The 22,545-nt window shown below is 38.2% G+C and overlaps 4 protein-coding genes across 8 annotated transcripts; all 4 read right to left on the bottom strand.

Moving 5' to 3' along the window:
* Positions 1–1,133: 1,133 nt before the first annotated feature.
* On the bottom strand, positions 1,134–3,375 carry LOC116202379 (acid phosphatase 1). Its single transcript, XM_031533919.1, has 3 exons — positions 2,734–3,375; positions 1,997–2,206; positions 1,134–1,423 (listed from the first exon to the last, which is right to left on the bottom strand). Exons 1-3 carry the CDS (start codon positions 3,147–3,149, stop codon positions 1,246–1,248), a joined length of 804 nt encoding a protein of 267 aa, XP_031389779.1. The 5' UTR covers positions 3,150–3,375; the 3' UTR covers positions 1,134–1,245.
* A 1,793-nt stretch (positions 3,376–5,168) lies between these two features.
* On the bottom strand, positions 5,169–9,756 carry LOC116205086 (U-box domain-containing protein 35-like). Of its 3 annotated transcripts, XM_031537550.1 has the most exons (10): positions 9,387–9,756; positions 8,980–9,215; positions 8,762–8,883; positions 8,555–8,676; positions 8,010–8,209; positions 7,586–7,908; positions 7,167–7,268; positions 6,657–7,085; positions 5,834–6,577; positions 5,169–5,563 (listed from the first exon to the last, which is right to left on the bottom strand). In XM_031537550.1, the coding sequence occupies exons 2-10, from the start codon at positions 9,197–9,199 to the stop codon at positions 5,369–5,371; spliced, it is 2,457 nt and encodes an 818-aa protein (XP_031393410.1). In that variant the 5' UTR covers positions 9,200–9,215; positions 9,387–9,756; the 3' UTR covers positions 5,169–5,368. The 3 variants fall into 3 exon arrangements, with proteins under 3 accessions (XP_031393410.1, XP_031393411.1, XP_031393413.1); XM_031537551.1 differs by lacking the exons at positions 8,980–9,215; positions 9,387–9,756 and having other exon boundaries at positions 5,253–5,563; positions 8,010–8,225; positions 8,555–8,678; positions 8,763–8,883; XM_031537553.1 differs by lacking the exons at positions 8,980–9,215; positions 9,387–9,756 and having other exon boundaries at positions 5,253–5,563; positions 8,555–8,678; positions 8,763–8,772.
* Positions 9,757–16,811: 7,055 nt separating this feature from the next.
* LOC116203639 (derlin-1-like) lies at positions 16,812–18,974 on the bottom strand. Of its 2 annotated transcripts, XR_004156276.1 has the most exons (7): positions 18,845–18,974; positions 18,470–18,605; positions 18,263–18,336; positions 17,935–18,155; positions 17,745–17,793; positions 17,408–17,568; positions 17,170–17,311 (listed from the first exon to the last, which is right to left on the bottom strand). XR_004156276.1 is itself a non-coding variant. In XM_031535462.1 (6 exons), the coding sequence occupies exons 1-6, from the start codon at positions 18,859–18,861 to the stop codon at positions 17,398–17,400; spliced, it is 636 nt and encodes a 211-aa protein (XP_031391322.1). In that variant the 5' UTR covers positions 18,862–18,974; the 3' UTR covers positions 16,812–17,397. The 2 variants fall into 2 exon arrangements, 1 of the variants encoding a protein (XP_031391322.1); XM_031535462.1 differs by having other exon boundaries at positions 16,812–17,568; positions 17,745–17,863; positions 18,037–18,155.
* A 228-nt stretch (positions 18,975–19,202) lies between these two features.
* LOC116203638 (probable isoaspartyl peptidase/L-asparaginase 3) lies at positions 19,203–22,398 on the bottom strand. 2 transcript variants are annotated; one of them, XM_031535460.1, is made up of 7 exons: positions 22,222–22,398; positions 21,751–21,922; positions 21,239–21,303; positions 20,749–21,129; positions 20,608–20,666; positions 19,783–19,887; positions 19,203–19,599 (listed from the first exon to the last, which is right to left on the bottom strand). In XM_031535460.1, exons 1-7 carry the CDS (start codon positions 22,273–22,275, stop codon positions 19,380–19,382), a joined length of 1,056 nt encoding a protein of 351 aa, XP_031391320.1. In that variant the 5' UTR covers positions 22,276–22,398; the 3' UTR covers positions 19,203–19,379. The 2 variants fall into 2 exon arrangements, with proteins under 2 accessions (XP_031391320.1, XP_031391321.1); XM_031535461.1 differs by lacking the exon at positions 22,222–22,398 and having other exon boundaries at positions 20,749–21,140; positions 21,751–21,827.
* Positions 22,399–22,545: the final 147 nt, after the last annotated feature.

Here is a 22,545-nt window from a genome sequence, read left to right as displayed (position 1 = left end):
AAAATTAAATACATAGACTAAAATATATTTAGGGTTCAATGTCAGGTTGTAGTAGGGTTTAAATAGACTAACATATCTTCATTAAATCCCATTTTGAATTTTGGTAAGTTCATGAGGCGTTGGAAAATATTCCAGAATACGAAGGAAAGGAATTGATGAGAGTGAGTATATCGTGCTCTTAGAATTTTTTTTTTTAAAAAAAAAGTCTGATTAGAGAGATATATATATATATATATCATACTCATAACAGTTGCTTCCATTTTAATTTTAATGTTTGGTGTGGCGGTTTTATTAAGATAGCTCAAAAGTCTACTCGCCACTGGCTTCCGCAGGATAGCGAGGAGGAAACCCTTATAAATTAGAACTAGAAGAAGACCGCTGGAACGGATGGGCTAGAAAGGTTGTGGGAGGAATTTAAATGAAAACGACATATAAAAAAAAATATATATATATATATATATATATATATAAATAACGAAGGCAGGCAGGCAGGCAGGCAGGCAGGCCCATTGTAATATTGCATTGCAACGTTTCAACAAAAATGGAGCAAACTGGCATGACACGGCAATGAGCTGATTCTTTTCTTTCTTGGGCTCCCTCTGTCATTGTTTCACTTGAGGGCCCAAATTTGCTCCCTATTTTTTTTTTTTTACTGCAACTGCAAGTCTGCAAGGCAAAGCTACTATAATCTATCTAACTATTGCGATTATAATCGAGCTTCGAAAAGAAACTCATCGCGAGCTGGAAAATGAATAAAAGAAAAGAACCAATTCTATTGTACGCGGCATTCTCGGCTTGGTTTAGGCTTATTAATGGGTCCTTATCTATCCTATCATAATTATGTGGGTGAAATGAATGGCGGCCAACATAATCAGATGGGGTGTGGGCCTGTGGCAGCACAGGAACATCGATGAAAGCCTTGATGGGCCTATCAAATAACGATGGCTCCAACTCTTTCATTCGGTTTGTTCGTTATGGGGATTTGGTTTCTCGGTCCATCTAATGGTCCCCGAAAAGTTCACATCCCACATTCATTACTCTGATTGAATGCAGCACGAAAATAGGACGATACATCCATCATTTCTTTTCATCAGATGGAACGAGAACAACGACATACGTGAGCAATATACATAGAAAATCAAGCGAGAGAGACGATATGAACAAATTAAGCATAGAATGGCGGTACTGTAATCCAACTGTACAAATTTATTAGGCTGAGTAAACTATAAACAATCTCCCGTCCTGCTAGGAAATGTAATACATCGGGTTCGGAAGCTTGAATGAGCGTGCAGACATTGCAGAGCCCAGTAAGTCACTCCATTGATCCCCTGAGTTCCCGAGAATCCTGTATCCTTCTTTCACCATTTCGTCCCTCTTCTCCGATTTATACTCAGTAGCTAGTTTTACATAGTCTTCGGAAGATCTGCAGTAACGAAGCAACTTACTACGTTATGATTCAATGGAAGTCTGAATCGCAGGAGAAGATCATTTCAAACAACATCATCGAAGCCCTAAGTATGCTGTTCAAGATGGAGAAGAATCTTTTTTGCCTTTTTAGCATTTATTTTGTTAGAAAAACAATCAAACAGATGTATTGCCAAATTGACAAACTTTTAAAACAAATGCTTCCAGGCTAATGCAAATAAAACCCACACAGTTGCAGCTTGTCCTTCTTCTTTTTTTTTTCCCCCCTTGATCTACAGTAGCTCGTCCTTATACCTAATTCGAGAATCAACTTCCTCATTCATGTGTATTTACCAATGCATGTGCTTGACACACTATTTGCAGCATATGGTGCACTATAACAATGGTCGATTATTGAAAGATCCTGCTAAAAATTTTTAGGAAAATGATTCCAACATGACGACTGCGCAGACAAAGTTTTCAAGTCTGACCACATTTATCATGCTTTGTTTATGGCATCGTAAGGCAGACATTTATGAAAATCTGCCACAGCAGAGACTATGAAAGTATGAATTCATGCACACACACTTACCTCAGTATAAGCTTATCCCAATTCTGAAACCCAGCATTGATCAGGTTCTCAACAGTAACGCCCCTATGTTTTTCTGTTCGCCCTGTCAGCAAGAAGACCTTGAAGCCCAACTGGAGCACCTGCTCATAGAGTCTCAGGCTGGGCGGTATTGCAGGCGCCGATGCCCTCTCCACCCACTTGTCAAACTCCGGGTGATCAAAAACCTCCAAGCTACAGGTTCAAACTAAAAGCCCACTCAGAAATCAATTCGTTCCCCCAGAGGAAGAATCATAACTGCGCCTAAAGTTATCCTTTTTCAGTATAAGCTTCTAATCAAGCAAAGACGAGAACCGAAACTCATCACCATATTCTCATGCTCTCACCGGTTCCCATCTCAGGAAAATCGACAACTGGACATGAACTCATTGCCTTATTGTCCACAATCCTACTATCCCACATTCCTAGAACAAATCTAAAATGCTTGGCTTAAACCCTCAAATTTCCATCTTTCTTGAAAATTTCCCGCGAAAATCGATCAATACAATTTTCTTCGACCTAAGTTGATGAACTAGACATAATTCTGAATCGAGTAACAATCTTATTTAGCTACTCTCGCAATCCTAAATTATGCTATGATCATTGTAGGTTCAGAGGTAATTAATTATGGAAAAAATTCGATCGAAGCAAACAATCATAAAGTTGAGATTTTTATCTTCGGTGCATTATCAAGAAGAGCGAATAAGGTGAAAGAGTTCTACCCGAATAAGTGGTTGGCGTAGTATGGAAGGTTCGACAGCAGAGTCTCGTCGATGTCGAAGATCCACGCATCCTTCCCGTCGCCGCTCAGCTCCACGCTCTTCGCATAAAACCCGGCTTCCTCGGAGACCCTCTGGAGGTCCAAGCTGTAACCTTCGCCCGTCATGTAAACCTTCACATACTCCGCGCATTCTTGCGGAATCGTCTTCCACGGGCTAAGGTTGTTCGTCTCGGCCGCGAACCTCCAGCTTGTACACCGTAACCTCAGCTCCTCGTCGACGGCTTTGCTGGGTTGCGGGTATTCGATGATCAAGGGCCTCGGGAGCGAAGCATCAGAGCTGGGAGCAGAGTCTTCGGAGAAAGCGAGAGGAAGGAAGCACAGCAGGAGGAAGAAGAGCCTGAAGAGGGACAATGACATGGTGGGACCTGGAATGAATGGAAAAATCGAAGAGCCTGGAAGTGAACTTATGTACAATGCAGAGGGCTATGTCGGGCAATGGGAGGGGAGGAGAGGAGAGGAGAGGAGAGGAGAATCTGAGGCTATGTAAGCTTGTGAGGAAATCCGTTTCTTTTCTTGTAAATGAACAGTAAACTTCGTCCCTCCCTCTTCCCTTCTCTGGTTTTTCATGAGCGAAACGACGGAAAGAAGGAAGGAAGGAAGGAAGACATTGACGTGCAGGTGAAGCGAAAAGGCTTTGACACGTTTCACTCACTGATTGGGGAGGGGCACATTCTGCTTATGTGGCCAGAGATGATTGGCCGGCTGTGTTGGCTCTACTTGTCAAGCGCTCATTTGGTAAGAGAATTTACGAATATTCTTTGCGCAGCGTCTGTTCAAAACAAACAAGGACACAAATTCATTTTGGTCTTTTCGGCTATTCGGTCTTTCTGGTTTTCTGTTTTTCTGTTTTTTTTTTTTTGGGTAAATTTTGGTTTTATGTATATACAAGTCGAAGAAATGCGCCTTGCGTGAGAAACCTGCTCAAATATTCATGTTGTATTACAACGAATTATTCATATCAAATATATATATATAAACTATTTTGACAAAATAATTATCTGTATCCAACAACATATAGAATAAGCATTTACAAGAAAAATAGAATAATCTCCGCCGATTATGAACAATAGATCGAACTAAAACTCAAGAATAAAAAGAGGGGATATATACATAAATATATTAGTGAAGAAGAAAAAATATATATACCTTGTTAGAATATGAATGCAATAAAAAAAATTGGTGACATTAAAAGTTAAAAATTTGATGATAAGTACTTATATAAGAATTTTACATGCAAATTAAGATATTTAAATATTATACAATATCTATCAATTTCCAACAAAAATATGATTTTCAAAGCAAATGTGTCAATATATAAAAGTAGGATAAAGAAAAAAAAATATATGGAAGTAGGAAATATTATTTTATCTACTTCCATTTATTTCTTTTTACAGAATATTAAATTATCATATATTTCTGAAAGATATAGGTCATATATATATATGTAAAAAAAAGGGAACAAACATCCATATATTTCCATATCAAAATGAAACCGTTGAATATATTAATTTAATATAACAAAAATATAAATATACCTCAGCTATCTGTGTGTGTATATATATTTATAAATATCTATAGATTGCCTATTATAGAAAAACTATTTTTTCGGAAGGTAGAAAAATTATATTTTTACGCTGTCATAATGCATCATACGGCTACACACACACATATATATGTGCCAATATAAAAATTGCACTATATTTTATTTTATCAAACATATATATATATATATTCATGTATTGTAAGACCGTACGTTATCTTCACATGCTAATGTATAGATTTCATTGTATATCAAATATTGCTCATATATTTCAACACACAATATTTACATAATTAAAACAATTTCGTTGCTTCGAGAGAGAGGTTATGTGAGAGACAGGCAAGTAGATACATAAATTGGTCAGAAAAAAGAACATATATATACATATTATATATATATTCCACCAATTATAACCATATATTTATATATGGCGATAATCTAATATATGTGATGGTTGTAAACACGAACTTATCAGGAATTGAACCGACCAAGTATTACTCAGTGCAAATCTAGCTAGTTCATTCTCGAGCCATATGTTGGTTGGTCTATATATATATATATATATATATTTTTATTTATTTATTTATTTATCTTATTTGGGTAAATCTTATCCAAAAACCAGTTATTATGTATTTGAATAGATTGTATAGATAATAACGGATCTTAATGAATAATGTTCAACTAACGACTCCTTTCTTTCTTTTTTTCTTTTTTTCTTTTTTTTTAAGAGAATTCTTATGAGCTAATTAGTCATTGAACTTTTTTAAGGATAAACAGAGCATTTTACTAGTAAGTATTAACTCCAAATAATACAGCAAAATCAGAAAAATAAAAAGGAGACAAAATCAGGAACAATATATACCCTTAACCTCAGCTAATTTTCCCTTTTTGAAGGATGAAAAAGTAATTAATCTCCTAACTAAACTAAAAAGTTAAATATATACGATAATTAATTTGTTTCACAAGAGCAACCTGAGATGAGTCTCCGCAAACGACTAAAATATATGCAACGGATTGATTTCATTCACATCCGGCACTACAAAGGCGCATTCTTCTCCATAGAATTCCATTCAGTTATAGCAGATAGAAGTGTGTAATTCGGTATCAGGTTCTTATGGGCCAGAGGCAGGTTTGTCATTGGAGATTTATCGTTCTCCTCGAGCCATTTCTCAATCGCTTTTCGCTCATAGCTGTACCCATCAGCAGCCACACATGGATCCTTCATGACATCCTGCAACATGGAACCTCAACATATTAGCTCGTTCCATGAACATTCTCTAGTATTTACACGAGTGAACTCATCCTTCCAAAACTTGAAGGTGCTCACCAAACAATGATATGAAGGATTTCTGTCAGCAATGGAAAGTGTCTAGAGAAGTTTCAGACAGGAGGATTCAAACCAGCAAAGAAATACTAGGGACAAAGAATAACTTTTAGGAAAATGATTGAAAATCAAGGAAGAAATGAAGTAGTGTATGATTATAAAGGCACAAAATTATACCTTTAGTATTGGGCAGATGAAATGATTTGGAGGGGAAGATCTAACTGTCGAGATTCCAGCGCGGGTGGCTCTATCTGCAACCTCTTTCAGTCTCTCCAAAGCAGGAAGGACTTTATCTTTCAAGTCGGGTCTGTCTCTTCTTCGAAGCTCAGCACAGCTGAGAGCCAACAAAGCCAGTTCTTTTGTCTCTTCGTGGGGCCAATTTCCTGCTTCGCGATCCAAAATCTCCACTAAGGACCCATTTTCCATTGCGTTTTCCATAGTGTGAGTCAGTGCAATCACAGGTTTCGCGGTCAACAATTGAAGAATTACCATCCCAAGAGCGTACACATCGGACTTGGGGGAGATCAACCCTGTCCGTTGGTACTCAGGATCAATGTAACAAAGTGTCCCGACTGGTCCCGTGTCCATAGATAGAGAAGAGTCCGCATGGAGCATTGTGGAGAGTCCGACATCACCAATCTTGCTCACGAAGTTATGATCGAGCAATATATTTGCAGGTTTTAAGTCACGGTGAATGATGGGCTTTGGCTTAGAGTTATGGAGGAATACAAGAGCAGAGGCCACTTCCCAGGCAATCCGGAACCGAGCAAACCACGGGATTGGAGGAGTGTTATCTTTCCGCTTAAGCCTATCTTCAAGGCTTCCGTTCTCCATATACTCGTAGATGAGGCATCCATGATCAGGACATGCACCAACAAGGAGAAGCAAGTGGGGGTGCCAAACTTTGCTCAATATCTCGAGCTGGATAGAGTGCATAAATACCATTTACACAAGCGAATTTTACAATTTTTCGAAAAAGAAGTCTCGGTGAATGCATTACCTCTTGCTGAAATTGCTTAGAGTTGTGATTCTCGTTCGAGTGGAGAATTTTAACTGCAACATCTGTGTGATGCAGACTGCACTTATAAACTGTTCCGTAAGCCCCCATCCCTATTTGACAGCTTTCAGAGAATGAAGACGTAGCAGAAACGATCTCTTCCCATGTAAACGTCTGATACTGCTGTACATGACCATGAAGAGCATTCTCTAGCTTTTCCTTCTCCTTCACATCTCGCGAGGTTTTCATTTCCACATGTCTCCTTTCCGAAGCCTCTTGCTGTGCCGATGCCATCATGTGTACAGCTTCCTTCCTTGCGACTTCATACCTCTCCTTCTCCTGCCTCGCTAGCTTTTCTGCTATGCTCTCCTTCAGCTTAATTTCTTTCAACTTCATTGCTTCCTCCAACCGCCGTCGATTTAGCTCGTCCGCCTAGAGAAGGCGAAGGAGCTGGTTTAGTTGTTGTTGACAATGGAGTAGCAGTAAAAGGTGAAGCAAGGAAAAGAGATTAACCTTTCGTGATGCGTCCATTGCTTCAGTTTGGGCTATTGCATGCATTCCACGAACGTGTCTGAGTTCAACTCTAAGTTTTTCTAGCTCGAAGTTTATGTTTTCCTGGATAAACAATGAAGAAAAATAACAAAAACTAAATACTTTTCGCACCAACTTTTGGGGTTGTGGAAGTGAGAAAGAAATTTACCAGCAAGTAAAGCTGCACTGCAAGCCTCTTAACTGGAAATAGTTACCGATAATAATAACAATTAAAGTAAACAAACAAACAAACTGGCCATGCTTGGTTCCGGAGAAAAGAATCCTTTTTTCTGTTTACTTGCATGAATAATGCCTATGAGCTCCATATACATATATACACATATACTTGTTTCACCCCTGCAAGTGAGCAGGAAAAAACACGAGCAAACTGGAGAACTTACCCGACTTTCATGGGAAGGAGAATCACTCGGGGCATCTGAAGTATTTCCTTGATAAGTGGTGAATGATTGTGGATCAGTCATAGAGCTTTGGAAGCTAGAGTTTTGGGTCTCTGAGTACCCAACATTACTGTCAAAGATATCAGACCTAAAAACGTCCTTATCCAATTCCTCTGAGATCACGGACTGGCTTCTTGAATGCTTAGCTTCCAAGGTGCTCGTTCCCGAGTTAAGAAAGCCTGTGTTTATATAAGAGAGGGCTTGGAACCGCTGCATTGGCAGGGAAGAAGAACGGCAGTGGCTATATGAAGCTGCCAGGAGAGAATCTGCAGAGTTATCAGAGAAACAAGCCATTGAGTTCAGTCTTCTTTTGAAACGAAAAATTTCTTGGCAACCTTTTCTTCTATGTCGTCTAGAGAGATAGTACCTCTATGGGAGCTGGAAGTATAGGTGCCCCCACTGTTTGTGGAGCAACTTGTTTTGCTACTATCGTCCCTGATGCTTGAATTTGACTCCAAGTCTGATGGACGAATTGATGATAATTTCCCATTTGAAACAGCATAAACTGTGCAAAAGCCCGGTATGGAGTCTGAGATTCTAGATGTCAAATTGTGCTTCTTCACTCTCCTGCAAGCATCACATCCTTAAGAAGAACATTCAATAAATTATGCAGAAAAGGGGAAAAAGAAGAACCATCAGTTGTTCCCACAATTGCGACTAGATCAGAATTTGGTTGAACAGAGTCCGTGGAAAAATTTAGAAAATACAAATGCAAATGCAAAGGACTGATTTTATCATAATATGATGAAAGATGGTATCGCAGTTTCATTCTCTTTTAATCCTAAAGGCTCCATGTTCAAAAGGAAAAGAATTGCTGCAACTGCCATCGAGCTGTAGAATTACTAAAGTAAACTTAAACATGGTCCTTTGATTCTTCCGTGTATGACAATAATATCTATAAAAAAGGCGTACCTCGTAAACATCCCATGAGAAGCAGCTCCAACGACAAGCTTGTTGATATTAGACTTTGTAACCTCTTCCGCGATTGCGTTTGCAACATCATCAGATTCAATTATTGCAAGATCAGCTTGGACCTGCTCGACAAAACTCGACCAGACCAGATTTTTTATTATATGGTTCGCTAAACCAGAACGGCCTTTGAAGAGCGACAAATATTACCTTTTTTTGAGTGATCATCTTCTTGAAAGGAAGGAGCATTTCTGTGGTCTGCCACTCGACATCCTTCCTATTAGCAGCGGCTACATCCTCTCGGACTTGGGATATGGGAATCTTGTTCCCCACTGCAAGCACAACAAAATTTTCCATAAACACCCAACGAACAACTCCACAACGACCTATTTTCTGGCAATCCTGGAAAAAGAAGACTGAGAACTTACTGGGTGTGGGCACGGTGGTGATTCGGGGATGAACATGTAAGAGTTTGAACCGAACCGAACCTTCAGGAATGAACTTGTCCAAGGCCCACCTGACAACATACTTGCTCTTACTTCTTCCATCGATGGCTATTCCGACGGTGAGCGGCGGAGGACTTGGCAGCATAAGTTGGTCCACTTGTTCAGTAATTTCTGTGCCAGCCATTACTGAGCCAAATCTCATCTGCTAAGTCGTATATCTAATTATACATCCATCCCCCCCCCCCCCAATAAACAATCAAAGAGGACCAAAAAAAATTCGAACTTCAGTCACCGAAATCAGAGACCCGAGAAGAAAAAGGAAAAGAAATCACGAGAAACCATTAAAAGAAGAGAGCCTAATTGGGGATTGGGAGATAACAAACACGCACCACACCAGAACCGTCGAAAAGCATCAGACTTCTTTAAGCATTTCCTTTTCCTTCAGCTGTGACGGTTGAAGAGGGCGAAACCCACAAATATCTTCCCGTGAAACATCCAAAAAGGGCAGCTTCACCTTCACGCCTTCGAATGGGAAGAAGATTGAAGAAGAAAAGTTTCAAAGTGGCAGGTGGGGAGGGGACGAGAGGAGGAACAGAGATGACGCAAAGCTCGGCATCAAGTGATGAGAGTCTGTTGCACTGACTCTCCGCCGTCCATGCTTCTTTCCAATCCAAATCCTGGAGAAATATATGAACCGTGCCGTGATGCAATCGTCCTTCTTTTCTCCTCGATAAAAAGTCTTCTTCGTCAATGAACTGCTGCAAGTCGTTGTGATATATATATATATATCCATAGATGATTGGATCGTAAAAGGCTCATCTCGTTTTGTTGTCAATTCTGATTTTTCTGTAGTTTTTTTTTTTAATTAAAAGTTGGAAAAGGAAAATGGCTGCTGGAAACTAGACGACAACGACGATCATTTTCGGTACATTTTACTTTTAATATTTTTGTATGTAAGATAAAAAAAAAAAAAATGTTTGGAGCGGTATAATAAATACCATTGTCTCTCCATTTTGACATTTCTATTACTACTTAGCTGGAGCGGTCCTCATGCCTTCGACAGGTCCTTATCATATCTTCCGATGTTCATTGTTCACATTGACTAACTAAGCGCGTTCCTTGGAAATACAGGCCCGGCCCGGCCCAGCCAATCGGTTTCTTTTCGCTGTCTCACTTGCATACAGTGGCTTTGTAAGTTTTGCTGCTTTCCGCATGCATCCTTGCATGAATCACATGAACTTTCATGGAAGTTCGTTAGCACGTGTGACCGATAGAATTGACATGACCTTTATCAGATTTATTTTTTTTTATTTTTGGGACTCTCTTTGCGATTATCTTTCTTAGCTAAAAGATGTGATTCCGAAGGGTCAATGTGCTGCCTATGATTGATTGCTATAATTTAATTCATTTATTTATTTTATTTTATTGTCTCGGTCTATCTCCATCAGCCATATTTTCCTTCTTTTTTTTATAACTTTTAAAATTTAAAACTATATTTTTGTGTTAGTTCAAAAAGGAAAGGATGATGATGCTTCGAAGATGGAAAGAACCCATGATTTTTTTTTCCTAGTAGGTCCGACTATGCTTTGGTCCCATCAAACTTCTTACCCAGCCACAAGACGACATTGACTTTTAAATCCAAATATATATATATATATATATAATAAAAATTTAAAAGGAAAAGGACAAGACCATTTCATTTTCACAACTATAGGGAAAGATGGATGTGTAGAAAATGCCCATTATCTAAAATTTGTCATCTGCTTAACTTCTGTAGTTTAATTTTGTCCTCACGTTGACATTTGACCTTTGAATTAAGGTCTCTTACTCTTAGTAGTTGTAAATTTTGCATATTCTCGTGCGATCGATAATATCTTTTGTTCATCTAGAATGATGATAAATTTAGAAAGAAAAACACCGAACATCGATTGATTATTACATTTTTTTTTTATCATCACCACCGTCAAATTATTCCTCTAGCCATAATAATATTAACAACATATAAAAGATTATCATGAGATTACCTATATTTTTAGTATTAACTGGTTTTTCTCCTATTTGAATATATCGTTATGTAATTTATTTTTCTGCTTGGCATTCACTAATAGAGAAAGTCTTAGAGCACAGTAAGTATAGTTCTAGGTACACACGGAGAAACATGCAATTATGTGCTTCAACTACTCTGGATACACGTACAACATTTTCATCAAATTAATTTAAAAATATAAGGTACAAGTCTTTAATTAGTATGTTATGTTTTTGTTAGGCAACTTACCTACCCCTGCGACCCGCCGCCCTCGAATGTTTGTGAAGGCCCTCTTTTTCTTGTGAGATTTACTACTAATAATAATAATAATAATAATGCAATATAGAGTGAGATTGAATAATAAGTAGGATAAAAAAAATGTCTCCAGAAAAAGAAAAAGGAAAGGAAAAAAAAACAGAGAGACGAAAGTGGTAAAAGAATCTCGAAATTGTTTGCGGGTCAGGGGATTCATTCAGGTGTCGGTATGAAAAGTGACATCGCTGTTGACTCTAGGTGCCCAATCTTCTACTCCTTCTAGAAAGTGATGTTAATGGCAAATAAGGCCGACAATATTTCATACGACACGATAACACGACACGGATACGACACGAAATTAAACGGGTTTGGATTTGATGTTTTTTTATAATTGATCTAAACGGGTCCAACCCATTTAAACACGGTTAATAAGCGTGTCTTACCAGGTTGAACATGTGTAACCCGATTATACACGATTAAACCTATTTATTTAGACATGTTTAATCATGTTACTATAATCGTGTAACCCGTTAATCCGTTTATGTATCTGGATTTACCAAAATATCCTTATGTAACCTTAAGTTCCTAAGTCCCTAACCTAATTTCCTTTCCTTTCTTTCACCAAATCCAATACAGCACAACCGCACTTCCACTTCTACTTCTACTTCTCTACTACCCTCCTTCAGATCTCATCTGCAATTTGATTTCCTTCTTCTCATCCATCAATGGCGAAGTTCTTCTTCTTTGCTCTCATTGCTCTCCTCTCCGTGCACCTCGCATTGTCCGCAGATCCGCCTCAGATCTCGCCCTCCCCTACTCCCAAGCTCGTCGCCGACTCTACTCTCCTGCTAATGCGCCTCACGGCTCGATCTCATCCTCGCCGTCGTTGCCTCCCTCAGATGCGCCTCCCGCCTCTTCCCCGTCCACATCCCCCCCTCTCCATCTCAATCCCCACGTTAAAATGTAAACATGTTGTGTTAACGTATTCGGGTAAATAAGTTAATCGAATAAACAAATCGTGTTAATGTGTCCGGGTAACCGGGTTGATCGGATAAACAAGTCGTGTTAACGTGTTCGGATAACGGTTATAATCGTATCGTGTATATGTGTACCTATTATAACACGTTTCGATAAAACGGGTTTAAACGTGTCTAAACGGGTTGACACGGATATAAACGTATCGTGTATGGATTTTCAAAACATGACCCATTTAATAATCGTGTTGTGTACGAATTATGATTTCAATAACACGAACCCGTTTAGACACGACACGAATTGCCACCCCTAATAGCAAGTACCACACTTGGACTAAGTCAAGGAGTGTTTGCTCAAACTCGATCTATTTTTGAAATTATTTTTTATTATAGATTTCCTCACAAATTATTTTCCATAATAAACTTATATTATCTTTTATTCATTTCTAGAGATCCTAAAACTTTTTCATTATTTAATTTTAAATTCCTCTTTAAAATTTAAAGTGTGAAAAGTTAAAAAAGAAAGAAAAGACCAATCTATTTGTGATGGTAGAGGTCGATGTTAGGATGAGACCCCTAGACATGTAAAAAGATCAAAAATTCAAACTAAACCGCCAAATCAAGTCGAATAAAAAAGAATCGAAATACTCAAATCGATTGATCAGTCTAATTCAATGCGATATTTTAACAAAAAATTGATTCGGTTAATGACTTAATATATTCATTTCGCTGAAACGCAGTTCATTGAACGAAAGGACTTCGATTAAGATTATTTTTCTAAAGATGAAAATACTAAAATAATTAAAATAAAGTCTCACTTTCATATTGAAATAAAAGTATGCTTTGGTCCCATCAAACTTCTTCCCCAGCCACAATACGACATCGATTTTAAATCCAAAATATATATATATATATATATATAATAATATTTTAAAAGGAAAAGGAAAATACCATTTCATTTTCACAGCTATAGGGAAGGATGGATGTGTAGAAAATGCCTATTATCTAAAATTTGTCATCTGCTTAACTTCTGTAGTTTAATTTTGTCCTCGCGTTGACATTTGACCTTTGAATTAAGGTCTCTTACTCTCAGTAGTTGTAAATTTTGCATACTCTCGTGGGATCCATAATTTCTTTTGTTCATCTAGAATAATGATAAATTTAGAAAGAAAAATACCGAACATCGATTGATTATTACATTTTTGTTTATCATCATCACCGTCAAATTATTCCTCAAGATAATAATATTAACAACATATAAAAGCCTATCATGAGATTACCTATATTTTCAGTATTAACTGGTTTTTCTCTTATTTGAACATACTAATCCATTGATTGCACACCAAAAAAAAAAGGATGAAATATATCGTCATGTAATTTATTTTTTTGCTTGGCTGTAAGATCCGAAATTTTTATAAGATAAATACAAATGAATTTTCATACAAATAAAGAATATTCAGAAAATTACAATCTCAACCGAACGAGTCAAAATCTCGAAAAATGTCAATGTTCCACCGCCATTTAGACTTGTAAAATACCGAGTATATATTTGGGGTGAGTTTGACGCCTAGTGAATAACTACAACCTAAACTAACCGGATCATAACACGAGGTCAATAATATCATAAAAATATCGTTGAGACTTCGAGAACTCAGATCATCCTTGTACCCCTTCCCAGCTGCCGACCGCAGTACAGCTCTACACTTGCAGCCTCTCTGCTCCAGGTAGCCATTTCTTACTGCTCGGCTTACAACTGGCTCAGGGCGCCACAGAACTCACTAACTCCCATCAATCTCGGTTGCACAACTCAAACATCACTCTCATTTCCAAATATCGTGACCGATCGTATAAAAATACATGTATGATCCGTAAACTGACATGGTCATGACAATATAATTCTAAAAATACTATTATAATGATAATAAAAATACTAGTTTAAGGATATGTTACTCACCTTGACAAGGCTTAATACTCCGAAACATCGAAGAATAATCGAATTTCTAATTTTCTATAATAATATTTTTTTTTCTACTCCAAGCTCTCTGCTCCTCTCCATCTCTCAACCTCTCTCTCAATCTCAATTTTTAAGAATGACTTGCAATGAATGGACAAATGAATGAGGTCAATATAAAGAGCTCAAAAGTATGGCGGTGAAATATGCTGATGAGGTGATGGTTTTAAAAACAATATCGACACCAGTAAAGTTAAACATCAAGTCTATCTCATTAATCTTAATGATAAATGCAAACTAATTCTTTTAAATTGAAATATGTAATAAATTCTTATGTGTTCAAATAATATTTTTCATCAAACAATATCTTTACAAAGTCATATGATATAAGGAAATTTGCGATGTTACATTGACATTCACTAAATAGAGAGAGTCTTAGAGCACAGTAAGTATAGTTTCGGGTACACACGGAGAAACATGCAATTATGTGCTTCAACTACTCTGGAAACACGTACAACATTTTTATCAAATTAATTTAAAAATATAAGGTACAAATTCCATAATTAGAATATTATGTATTGTTAGGCAACTTACCAACCCCTGCGACCCGCCGCCCTTGAATGTTTGTGAAGGCCCTCTTTTTCTTATTCATTCTTCTTGTGAAATTTACTACTACTAATAATAATAATGCAATATAGAGTGAGATTGAATAATAAGTATGATAAAAAAAATGTCTCCAGAAAAAGAAAAAAGAAGGGAACAAAAACACACGAAAGTGATAAGAGAATCTCGAAATTGTTTGCGGGTCGGGGGATTCATTAAGGTGTCGGTATGAAAAGTGACGTCACAGTTGACTGTGGGTGCCCAATCTTCTACTCCTTCTAGAAAGTGAGGTTACTGGCAAGTACTACACTTGGACATAGTCAAGGAGTGTTTGCTCAAACTAGATCTATTTTTGAAATTATTTTTTATTATAGATTTCCTCACAAATTATTTTCCACAATAAACTTATATTATCTTTTATTCATTTTTAGGGACCCTATAACTTTTTCATTATTTAATTTAAAATTTCTCTTTGAAATTTAAAGTTAAAAAGGAAAGAAAAGGCCAATCCATTCATGATGGTAGGGGTCGACGTTGGGATGGGACCCCCAAACATGTAAAAAGACTAAAAACTCAAACTAAACCACCGAACCGAGTCAAATAAAAAAGAATTGAAATACTCAAATTGATTGATCAGTCTAATTCAATGTGATATTTTAACCAAAAATTCAATTAATGACTTAAATATATTCACTTCGCCAGAAACGCAATTCATTGAACAGAGGGGCTTTGGTTAAGATTATATTTCCGAAGATGAAAATACTAAAATAATTAAAATAAAATTTGACTTTCATATTGAAATAAATTTTTAAAATTTTTAAAATAAATCAATAAAACACTATTATGCACTAAAAAATTGCTTTAATTTAAAATTTGACCCGTAAGAATTGCATCTTACTAAGCGAAGCCCATTTATTTTTATTTAGTTTTTAATATTCTTTTAAAAATATGAATAACCGGTTAATCGAATGGAAAAATCAGTTATGTTTTGCTCGATTTTCCTCATAAGCTTATTATAGTTCGAGATTATATCCCAAAATTAATTGAAATATATTTTTGTTTCTGAACGATTCTTCGAAATAAATCGAATTGTGCCCACTCCTAGGGCCCCCACCACCCCTCTCTCCGTTTGTTCAATCATGCCCCTCTCTCCATTTGTTCAATCATGCCTCCTTTTAGTTTATTATAAGTTTTCATTCTCTTACATTTAGGAAAGGGACTTAAAATAAAATGATGAAAAAATTTCAGGGACTTTAGAAGTAAATGAAAGATAGTATAAGTCTATTATGGGAAATAGTTTGTGAAGAAATATATTATAAAAAATATTTTCAAAATGGGATCTAATTTGGGCAAGAACTCCTTGGTCAGGTCATGGCCCCACTTGCCCTTTTTAATCGGGTCTAGAATTATTCTAAGAGTTTCTTTGAATTTGATGATCATAAGAGGCACTTTTTATAACTAGTTCATCTCGCGTATTGCACGGTAAATTTTTTATTTTTTTACAAAATAAATAATCAACACGTGTGACTTACAAATAAATATTAGATATAAACATATTAAAAAAGCAGTCACATAAGTAAAAATGTGATCACAATAAATAAACATGTACTCTAAATATATAAAATAAACAATATACTTATAAAGAGACAATAATATTGTAATATATATGAGTGCTCAAGAAAAAAAGCATAGCGAATAGAAAGATGATGGATAAAAGAAATTTTGTCGAGTATTTATAGAGAATTTAGCACATTGAACTTGACGCATACCACGTAATTCAATGAGTTCTTTCGATTATCGATGAAACTTTTAATTTTTCCAAACAATTTTTTTATATATTATTACACGCATATAATTTAGACAATTTTTTTAACATTCGTTAAATATAACACCAATAAAATATAGTATAAGTTCATTTAACTAAAAATGAAAGGTCAATTCATATGGAGCTATGAATTATTAAATGGAGTGATTCGAGCAAAGAGTCTAGAGTTCTCAAACGAAACTCCCACGATTTCGCTTTTCCGCTTTTATATATTACACATTAGATTATATCTCATTATTCCTCCAAATGTATCACATTATCCATCGAAACTGTTCTGAATCGAAAATTTACATTATATAAGCTCGGATTGATCGTATCAAGCCTTCATATCATTCATTGAATGGACATGAAAGAAAGCAGAATCACAAATTCGTGCGTAGAGCACATTCTCGCAAACATATTTGTAGAGGAACATTAGGAAGAGATCCAGCTACTGGCCATCGAGTCTATAACTTCTTCCTCGGAAAGCAAGTCCTTCCGAATTGGTCTGCTGTCCTGAATAGTTAGCATTACTGTCACTAGCACCAGTCCGTGCTTCCTCTGTCAAACCTGTGCTGCTTGTTCGGGAGGTTCCACCGAGACGATAGCTTCTTCCTCTGAAAGCAACTCCGGCTGATGGATTGGCCTGGACCGGAGCGTTCACCTGGACACCCTCGCCCCAATAGGCAACTATCTTGTGTCTGGAAATAGCCATCTCTTAAGGATTTCACATGTAAAGAGAGTATATATTTGAGATTTTTGAGCTTTGGACTGATTCGAGCTGGACTTAAGGATACACCCAGAGGGGAGTCTTGAGGATGAATTTCCCACCGGAAAGAGGGTGAAGTACTGTTAGGAAGTAGTACAGATGTCCAACGACCATTCCGAGGATGTCAGGCATCAATGGGTCCCCAAAGATTAGGTCGAGTGCAAGCATTGCCCATGGAAGGTAGAACCCCTGAAAGATCACAGCAGAAGTCGAGAATCGATACTGATATCAGTTTGGAGTTCGAGCGGAACATGAGTCGAACTTTACTGGACACATACAACATCAGCTAGAAGCAAATGTCATTAAGGGTCAAGAACTGGCATAAGAAGGCTAGCTTTTGCACAGTGAATGATATATTGAAGTACCTTAAGCGATACAACTCCATAGAGGTTGATGCGCGCATTCGGGAATTCCCTGCCCCAAATATAGACGATCATGAAAACCAAGGAAGGCCCCATGAAAGGCGACCCCAGAGGAGGAATCGCTGCCATTACCGGTATATGAATTGATTTTATAATTAGAATCTGACTTAAGGAAACAAAGCATGGAGCTAACATGATTTAATCACGAGGATCTGGCCACTCAACCACAAACATCTAGTGCTTTCCACATCTCGATGAGACCAGCAGAATTCATTAATATTGTGAAGAGCAATACGTGTTGCAGTTGCTGTCTTAATTACCAGAAGTGATATTGCTCCGAAGATTAGCATCCACAAGTAGTCAGCAGCCCTTTTGTCAAAGGGTCCTCTCTCAAGTGAAACCCCATACTTTGCTCTGCAATTGTGGCGTAAGCAAGTCAAAATATACAAGAAGTAATACAGAGAGCACACGTTTTGAGCAAAAAAGAAAAACAGAGAGCACGCATAGCAAAGTTCTCTTACATAATTATAAGCCGAAACGCAAATGGAAATGAGAATGGCCCGAGAAAGAAAAAGTGGGTTATAATCCTCCAAACCTACAAATCACCACTAACTTTAAACCCCATTATTCCAAATTCTTCACAAAACTAGTCTCTTTCAAACTGTAAAAGCTCAGGAAAATGAAGCTGGCAATCTCATGAGATGACAAGAAGAAGCAGCTCAATTGACCTGAAAAAGCTTGAAAACGAGTTCATAAGAGAGAGCTATGGTCCAAGGCTTGTAGAGCTGCAGGTACAGTGCACCTGTTGTCATCAAGCATGCCATTCCATAGGTCTTGCTCACTGGCGGCAGAGACCGATAATACCTGCACAGAGAATCTCAGAAATTCTGTCATCAGACGCCCATAGCTTCTAATAAGAAATCGTGATATCACCATGTAAATAATACATCCCTATCTGATGGTTGCATTCCTTTTCTGTGTATCGTCTATGGCCATCAGTGGAATCATTTTAATACTGCTGCTGCTGCTGCTGCTTTTCAATTCAAATGTAGTAAACATCTTAATAGCTGTAGTACTGAGAGAGAAAAGGAAAGGAAGCTTACTCTCCGGGAGTGGACATTGCAGGAGCAAGGATGAGCTGCCACCAGCGATGAGATGGGCGACTACAGAGGCTATGGAAGGGTGGCAAAACTTGGGGATGAAGAAGAAAACGATGGTGATAACATATGGCCTTCTGAGATTCCAAAGAGAGGAAGATGGAAGACTTTGACTTGAGGTGCCAAAAGAAAGACAAAAGTCATATGATAAAAATTCAGAAAGTCTTCCCCCTTCCATCACCACTGGTCTCCGGTTGTCAATTAAAGAGATTTGTCTAACGTAAAAGCTCAATCAAATACGGAAAGTCCTACTAGCAACAATCCATGTTTAATTTATTTAATAAGGGCGTGTGTGCAGAGGGTCTCACTCGAAATAAAACTAATATATTGGGAGTGAGCACAATTTCCTTTTACTCATAAAAGTACAACCAACTGACAGATTTCATGAATATATATTGCATGGCAACAACATAACCTTCTTATTGGGAATTATACAAACAATGGCACGAGTGCAGAACATGAGTGTATTTCCAAGTTCAATTCAAGGTATTACGGTAAAAATCTCGACGTCATCCATTCCAGGGGTTCTCACGGAATACTGAAACGTCCAACCGTGGCAGGCCCCGGCGTGTTCGCCCCTCCTATTGATGGCGAAAACAGCACCTACGAAGTTTGGGTATTTCCTCGCAATTCTTGAAATGGCATCCTTTGCTGCGAGCTTAGGTTCCATTCCCAGTCTCATACTCTCCACGACCTGATAACTGCAAAATACCCAAAAATGGCTCAACATTGCTTGTTTGCAGCAAAAGTTGAATCACAGACATTACTTGAGCCAAGAAAATGCTTAAGAAAATGTTAGACATCAACTATTGCAAGAAAAAGAATCTTGAACTGGATGCAGGGCAAGATGAGAAAAGGAGTTGTAGATAATATGAGACAGCTACCATGGCAGGAAACGCATCATGATGTCACCGTCACCTGTTGCTCCACAAGCACCAACTTCATTATCAGCATAAGATGATGATCCAGCAATTGGCCCATCCCCCACCCTGCAATTAGGAGAAATTTTCACCCACACCGATCAGCAGGAGCTAGTCTATCACAAAGCAGAACCAGAATAAATGCTACTTTTTATTTGCAGTTATACTGCAAAATGGAAACTCAAGAACAAGAAGAAGCAATCATAAGGTTCACTGAAATAGAAAAGTTAATTGTCCACTCAAGAAGAGGAAAGTACACAACATCGTTTCCAAAGTGGAAATACAGACTCAAACATTTCTGTATAGTTCTGTCCTTTATCCGGATATCAAGTCGCATATTAAACTGCTCGTTCATGTGAAACAATAGAATCTGATAATACCTCCTTAGTAAGGAAACCACAAAACGTGATGCATTTACTCATTCATGCTCAAGAAGAGTACACCTACTCATACATTCCATCGACATTCACTTTCCTTGCATATTCTGCTGGCAGTTCAGGAAAAATATATCTTCTTCGCATCTACGCTACTACAAATAAATAACAATCACTGCCCAAGATATATGTAGGGATTTAGCCTAATTAAGACTCATAATAGCACAGGAAGGAGGCATGGCTACGTCGAAAATGCTTATCAGCAGCGTATCTTACCACAAGAACCAGAATATTACAATAAGGCGTGCCCATAAAACAGCACTCATGTCTCATAGGAATAAAAGGTGACTCATGATGAGAAGCAAGAAGCTTAGTTTATGAATCGCTAATTCGGTGGTAATCATGGTCATCTTACCTCCCAGGGATTTTAAATGTGGCACCATTGGTTGATGTCCCTACAGCAATATGCCCCACCTGCACAAGAGAAGAAAGTGGGCTAGAATAGAAAACTATTGCATATCTCACAAAGCTCTGCTTCAATTGATACTCAACTTACTTTATCGATAACTGCCATTGAGATGGTGTCATGATTATGCCTTTCAACATGAGTCGACTTTAATTCAATAACTCCAACCCAGTTGTCCTTGGAGCAAGTGTTCCCTCTGTCCCCGGGTTGGTAGGGACCACAACCATCAGCAGGTATAACATTTTTCCAGAAATTAGGTTGACAGCAATTATTTTTCCAATTTGTCCACTTCTCCATAGACTCTGAGGAGCTAAGATTTGCTGGCCCTGGGAGACCCATTGAGATGGCAAAAGCTGATGCCCGTTCGCCCACAAGCAAAGTATGTCCCGTATGTTCCATCACTAATCTTGCAGCTCTAATACCATCTTTTACATACCTCATGGCAGCAACAGCTCCAACCTCCATTGTAACCTAGGCAGGCCCTTGGCCAAGAAAACAGAAATGATGTATTTCAATTTTCATGTTGCACTAGAAGAGGAAAGACATGCTGAATGAAAGACGAGAAGAATTAGTGGTTCACCCCATCCATGACCAGAGCATCTATTGTTGTTTCTCCATTTTCATCCGGACTTCCTCCTGGTCCCACTGTGCAGAATACCATTCATTATTCACATTATTATAAGAATCTTTCTGAGGAATGACTAACTCTAACATGCAGTTTTACACTCTAAATATTTATTCACAATCATAAGCGCACACATGCAATGCGTTCTAGTCATAACCTAGCACCTAGAGGCTAGAACATCTTCAATGGGTGGTACTTCATCATGTGCAGGGCTGGACCTTGCAGGGATGAGGGAGACAATCGAACCCTGTACCTGGAAATTTACAGCAAAGTTGCTACGTACTCGTTTTAGTTTTCAAGAAATTCTCATAGGTTTGCCCGTAGAGAGCCAATGCATTGCATAATTCTCAAAATGTGCCATCAAAAAATTAGATGCATCGGAATTTAGCTGGACAAGTCTACCTAACGCAGAAGGGAAATGGAGCAGACTCACCAAGAATCCTAAATGCCGAAAATCAGGCTATTACCTGTACCATCACATCTCAGCTCCTCACACGCAGAGCAGCCCTCCACAACCGCGTCCACGGCCGAGGACCCCCCATCAACGGCCGCCCAAGCAGCCCTTACAGCCTCTACGAAAGGCCACGTGCTAATGACAATTGGGTAGTGACCCGAATTCTCTGTCTCATGCCCATATGCCTGCGAATCAGAATCAAGTGAGCAAACAATACTACAGAGCTGCTCCCTTTCATCAAAGAACTATTTCCGCAGTGCACTGAAAGAATGGACTCGTAAATTTCTAAACTTCCAATACATATTAAAGAACCAAATTGAAAACTCACACCAGATCAATCAACAGAAGCAAACAATTCAGTATTCTGCAACCCCATCAGAGGTAGTAGGTGAAACCAGACAAGAAACAAAGGACCAGTAATATATGTTTTAACCATAACAAGCTGTCTGCTTCGAGTCGGCAGAAAGCTCGGTGCCTTAATTACCTGGAAGAACAACAGAAATGCGAGAAGCAGAAGGTGGTGGTTTTCAGCAGCCATGGCAGAAGGTTGAGGAAGGCATTCACGTCCACCCCTGACTGAACCCACCACCACCTTCACCTCCGCTGATTGCTAATGGCTTTGAGCTTTGAGCTCGACTCGTCTGTTTTTTTTTTTTTTTTGGCCCTTTGACGGGGACCACAACGGGCTGGTCAGTACCGCCGCCCAGCCTGGCCCAGCAGACCCGTTTTATCCAGCACACCACGGCCGTCGAGGTCCAACTTTCTGCCTGGTTTAGGCAGGATGTTCGGCCCATAGTAAGGCCAGGTC

Source organism: Punica granatum, chromosome 4, assembly GCF_007655135.1.
Source record: "Punica granatum isolate Tunisia-2019 chromosome 4, ASM765513v2, whole genome shotgun sequence".
In the NCBI taxonomy this organism is placed as follows: Eukaryota; Viridiplantae; Streptophyta; class Magnoliopsida; order Myrtales; family Lythraceae; genus Punica; species Punica granatum.
Note: the sequence above shows the minus strand (reverse complement) of the source record. Positions and strands in the feature narration are given on the sequence as shown.

What these genes read in the sequence shown, in the direction of transcription:
- LOC116202379 (XM_031533919.1), bottom strand. Translation starts at nt 3,149, where the DNA reads ATGTCATTGTCCCTCTTCAGGCTCTTCTTCCTCCTGCTGTGCTTCCTT. An exon ending in TACGCCAACCACTTATTCGG is followed by an intron (nt 2,207 to 2,733) that starts GTAGAACTCTTT and finishes TTGAACCTGTAG; the next exon opens with CTTGGAGGTTTTTGATCACC. An exon ending in TGGGATAAGCTTATACTGAG is followed by an intron (nt 1,424 to 1,996) that starts GTAAGTGTGTGT and finishes TCGTTACTGCAG; the next exon opens with ATCTTCCGAAGACTATGTAA.
- LOC116205086 (XM_031537550.1), bottom strand. Translation starts at nt 9,199, where the DNA reads ATGAGATTTGGCTCAGTAATGGCTGGCACAGAAATTACTGAACAAGTG. An exon ending in AGATGATCACTCAAAAAAAG is followed by an intron (nt 8,677 to 8,761) that starts GTAATATTTGTC and finishes TTTGTCGAGCAG; the next exon opens with GTCCAAGCTGATCTTGCAAT. An exon ending in TCTCATGGGATGTTTACGAG is followed by an intron (nt 8,210 to 8,554) that starts GTACGCCTTTTT and finishes TGATGCTTGCAG; the next exon opens with GAGAGTGAAGAAGCACAATT.
- LOC116203639 (XM_031535462.1), bottom strand. An exon ending in TAAGACAGCAACTGCAACAC is followed by an intron (nt 17,864 to 18,036) that starts GTATTGCTCTTC and finishes CGGTAATGGCAG; the next exon opens with CGATTCCTCCTCTGGGGTCG. An exon ending in ATGGAGTTGTATCGCTTAAG is followed by an intron (nt 17,569 to 17,744) that starts GTACTTCAATAT and finishes GTGATCTTTCAG; the next exon opens with GGGTTCTACCTTCCATGGGC.
- LOC116203638 (XM_031535460.1), bottom strand. Translation starts at nt 22,275, where the DNA reads ATGGCTGCTGAAAACCACCACCTTCTGCTTCTCGCATTTCTGTTGTTC. An exon ending in GCTGAGATGTGATGGTACAG is followed by an intron (nt 21,304 to 21,750) that starts GTAATAGCCTGA and finishes TATTCTGCACAG; the next exon opens with TGGGACCAGGAGGAAGTCCG. An exon ending in ACATTTAAAATCCCTGGGAG is followed by an intron (nt 19,888 to 20,607) that starts GTAAGATGACCA and finishes TCCTAATTGCAG; the next exon opens with GGTGGGGGATGGGCCAATTG.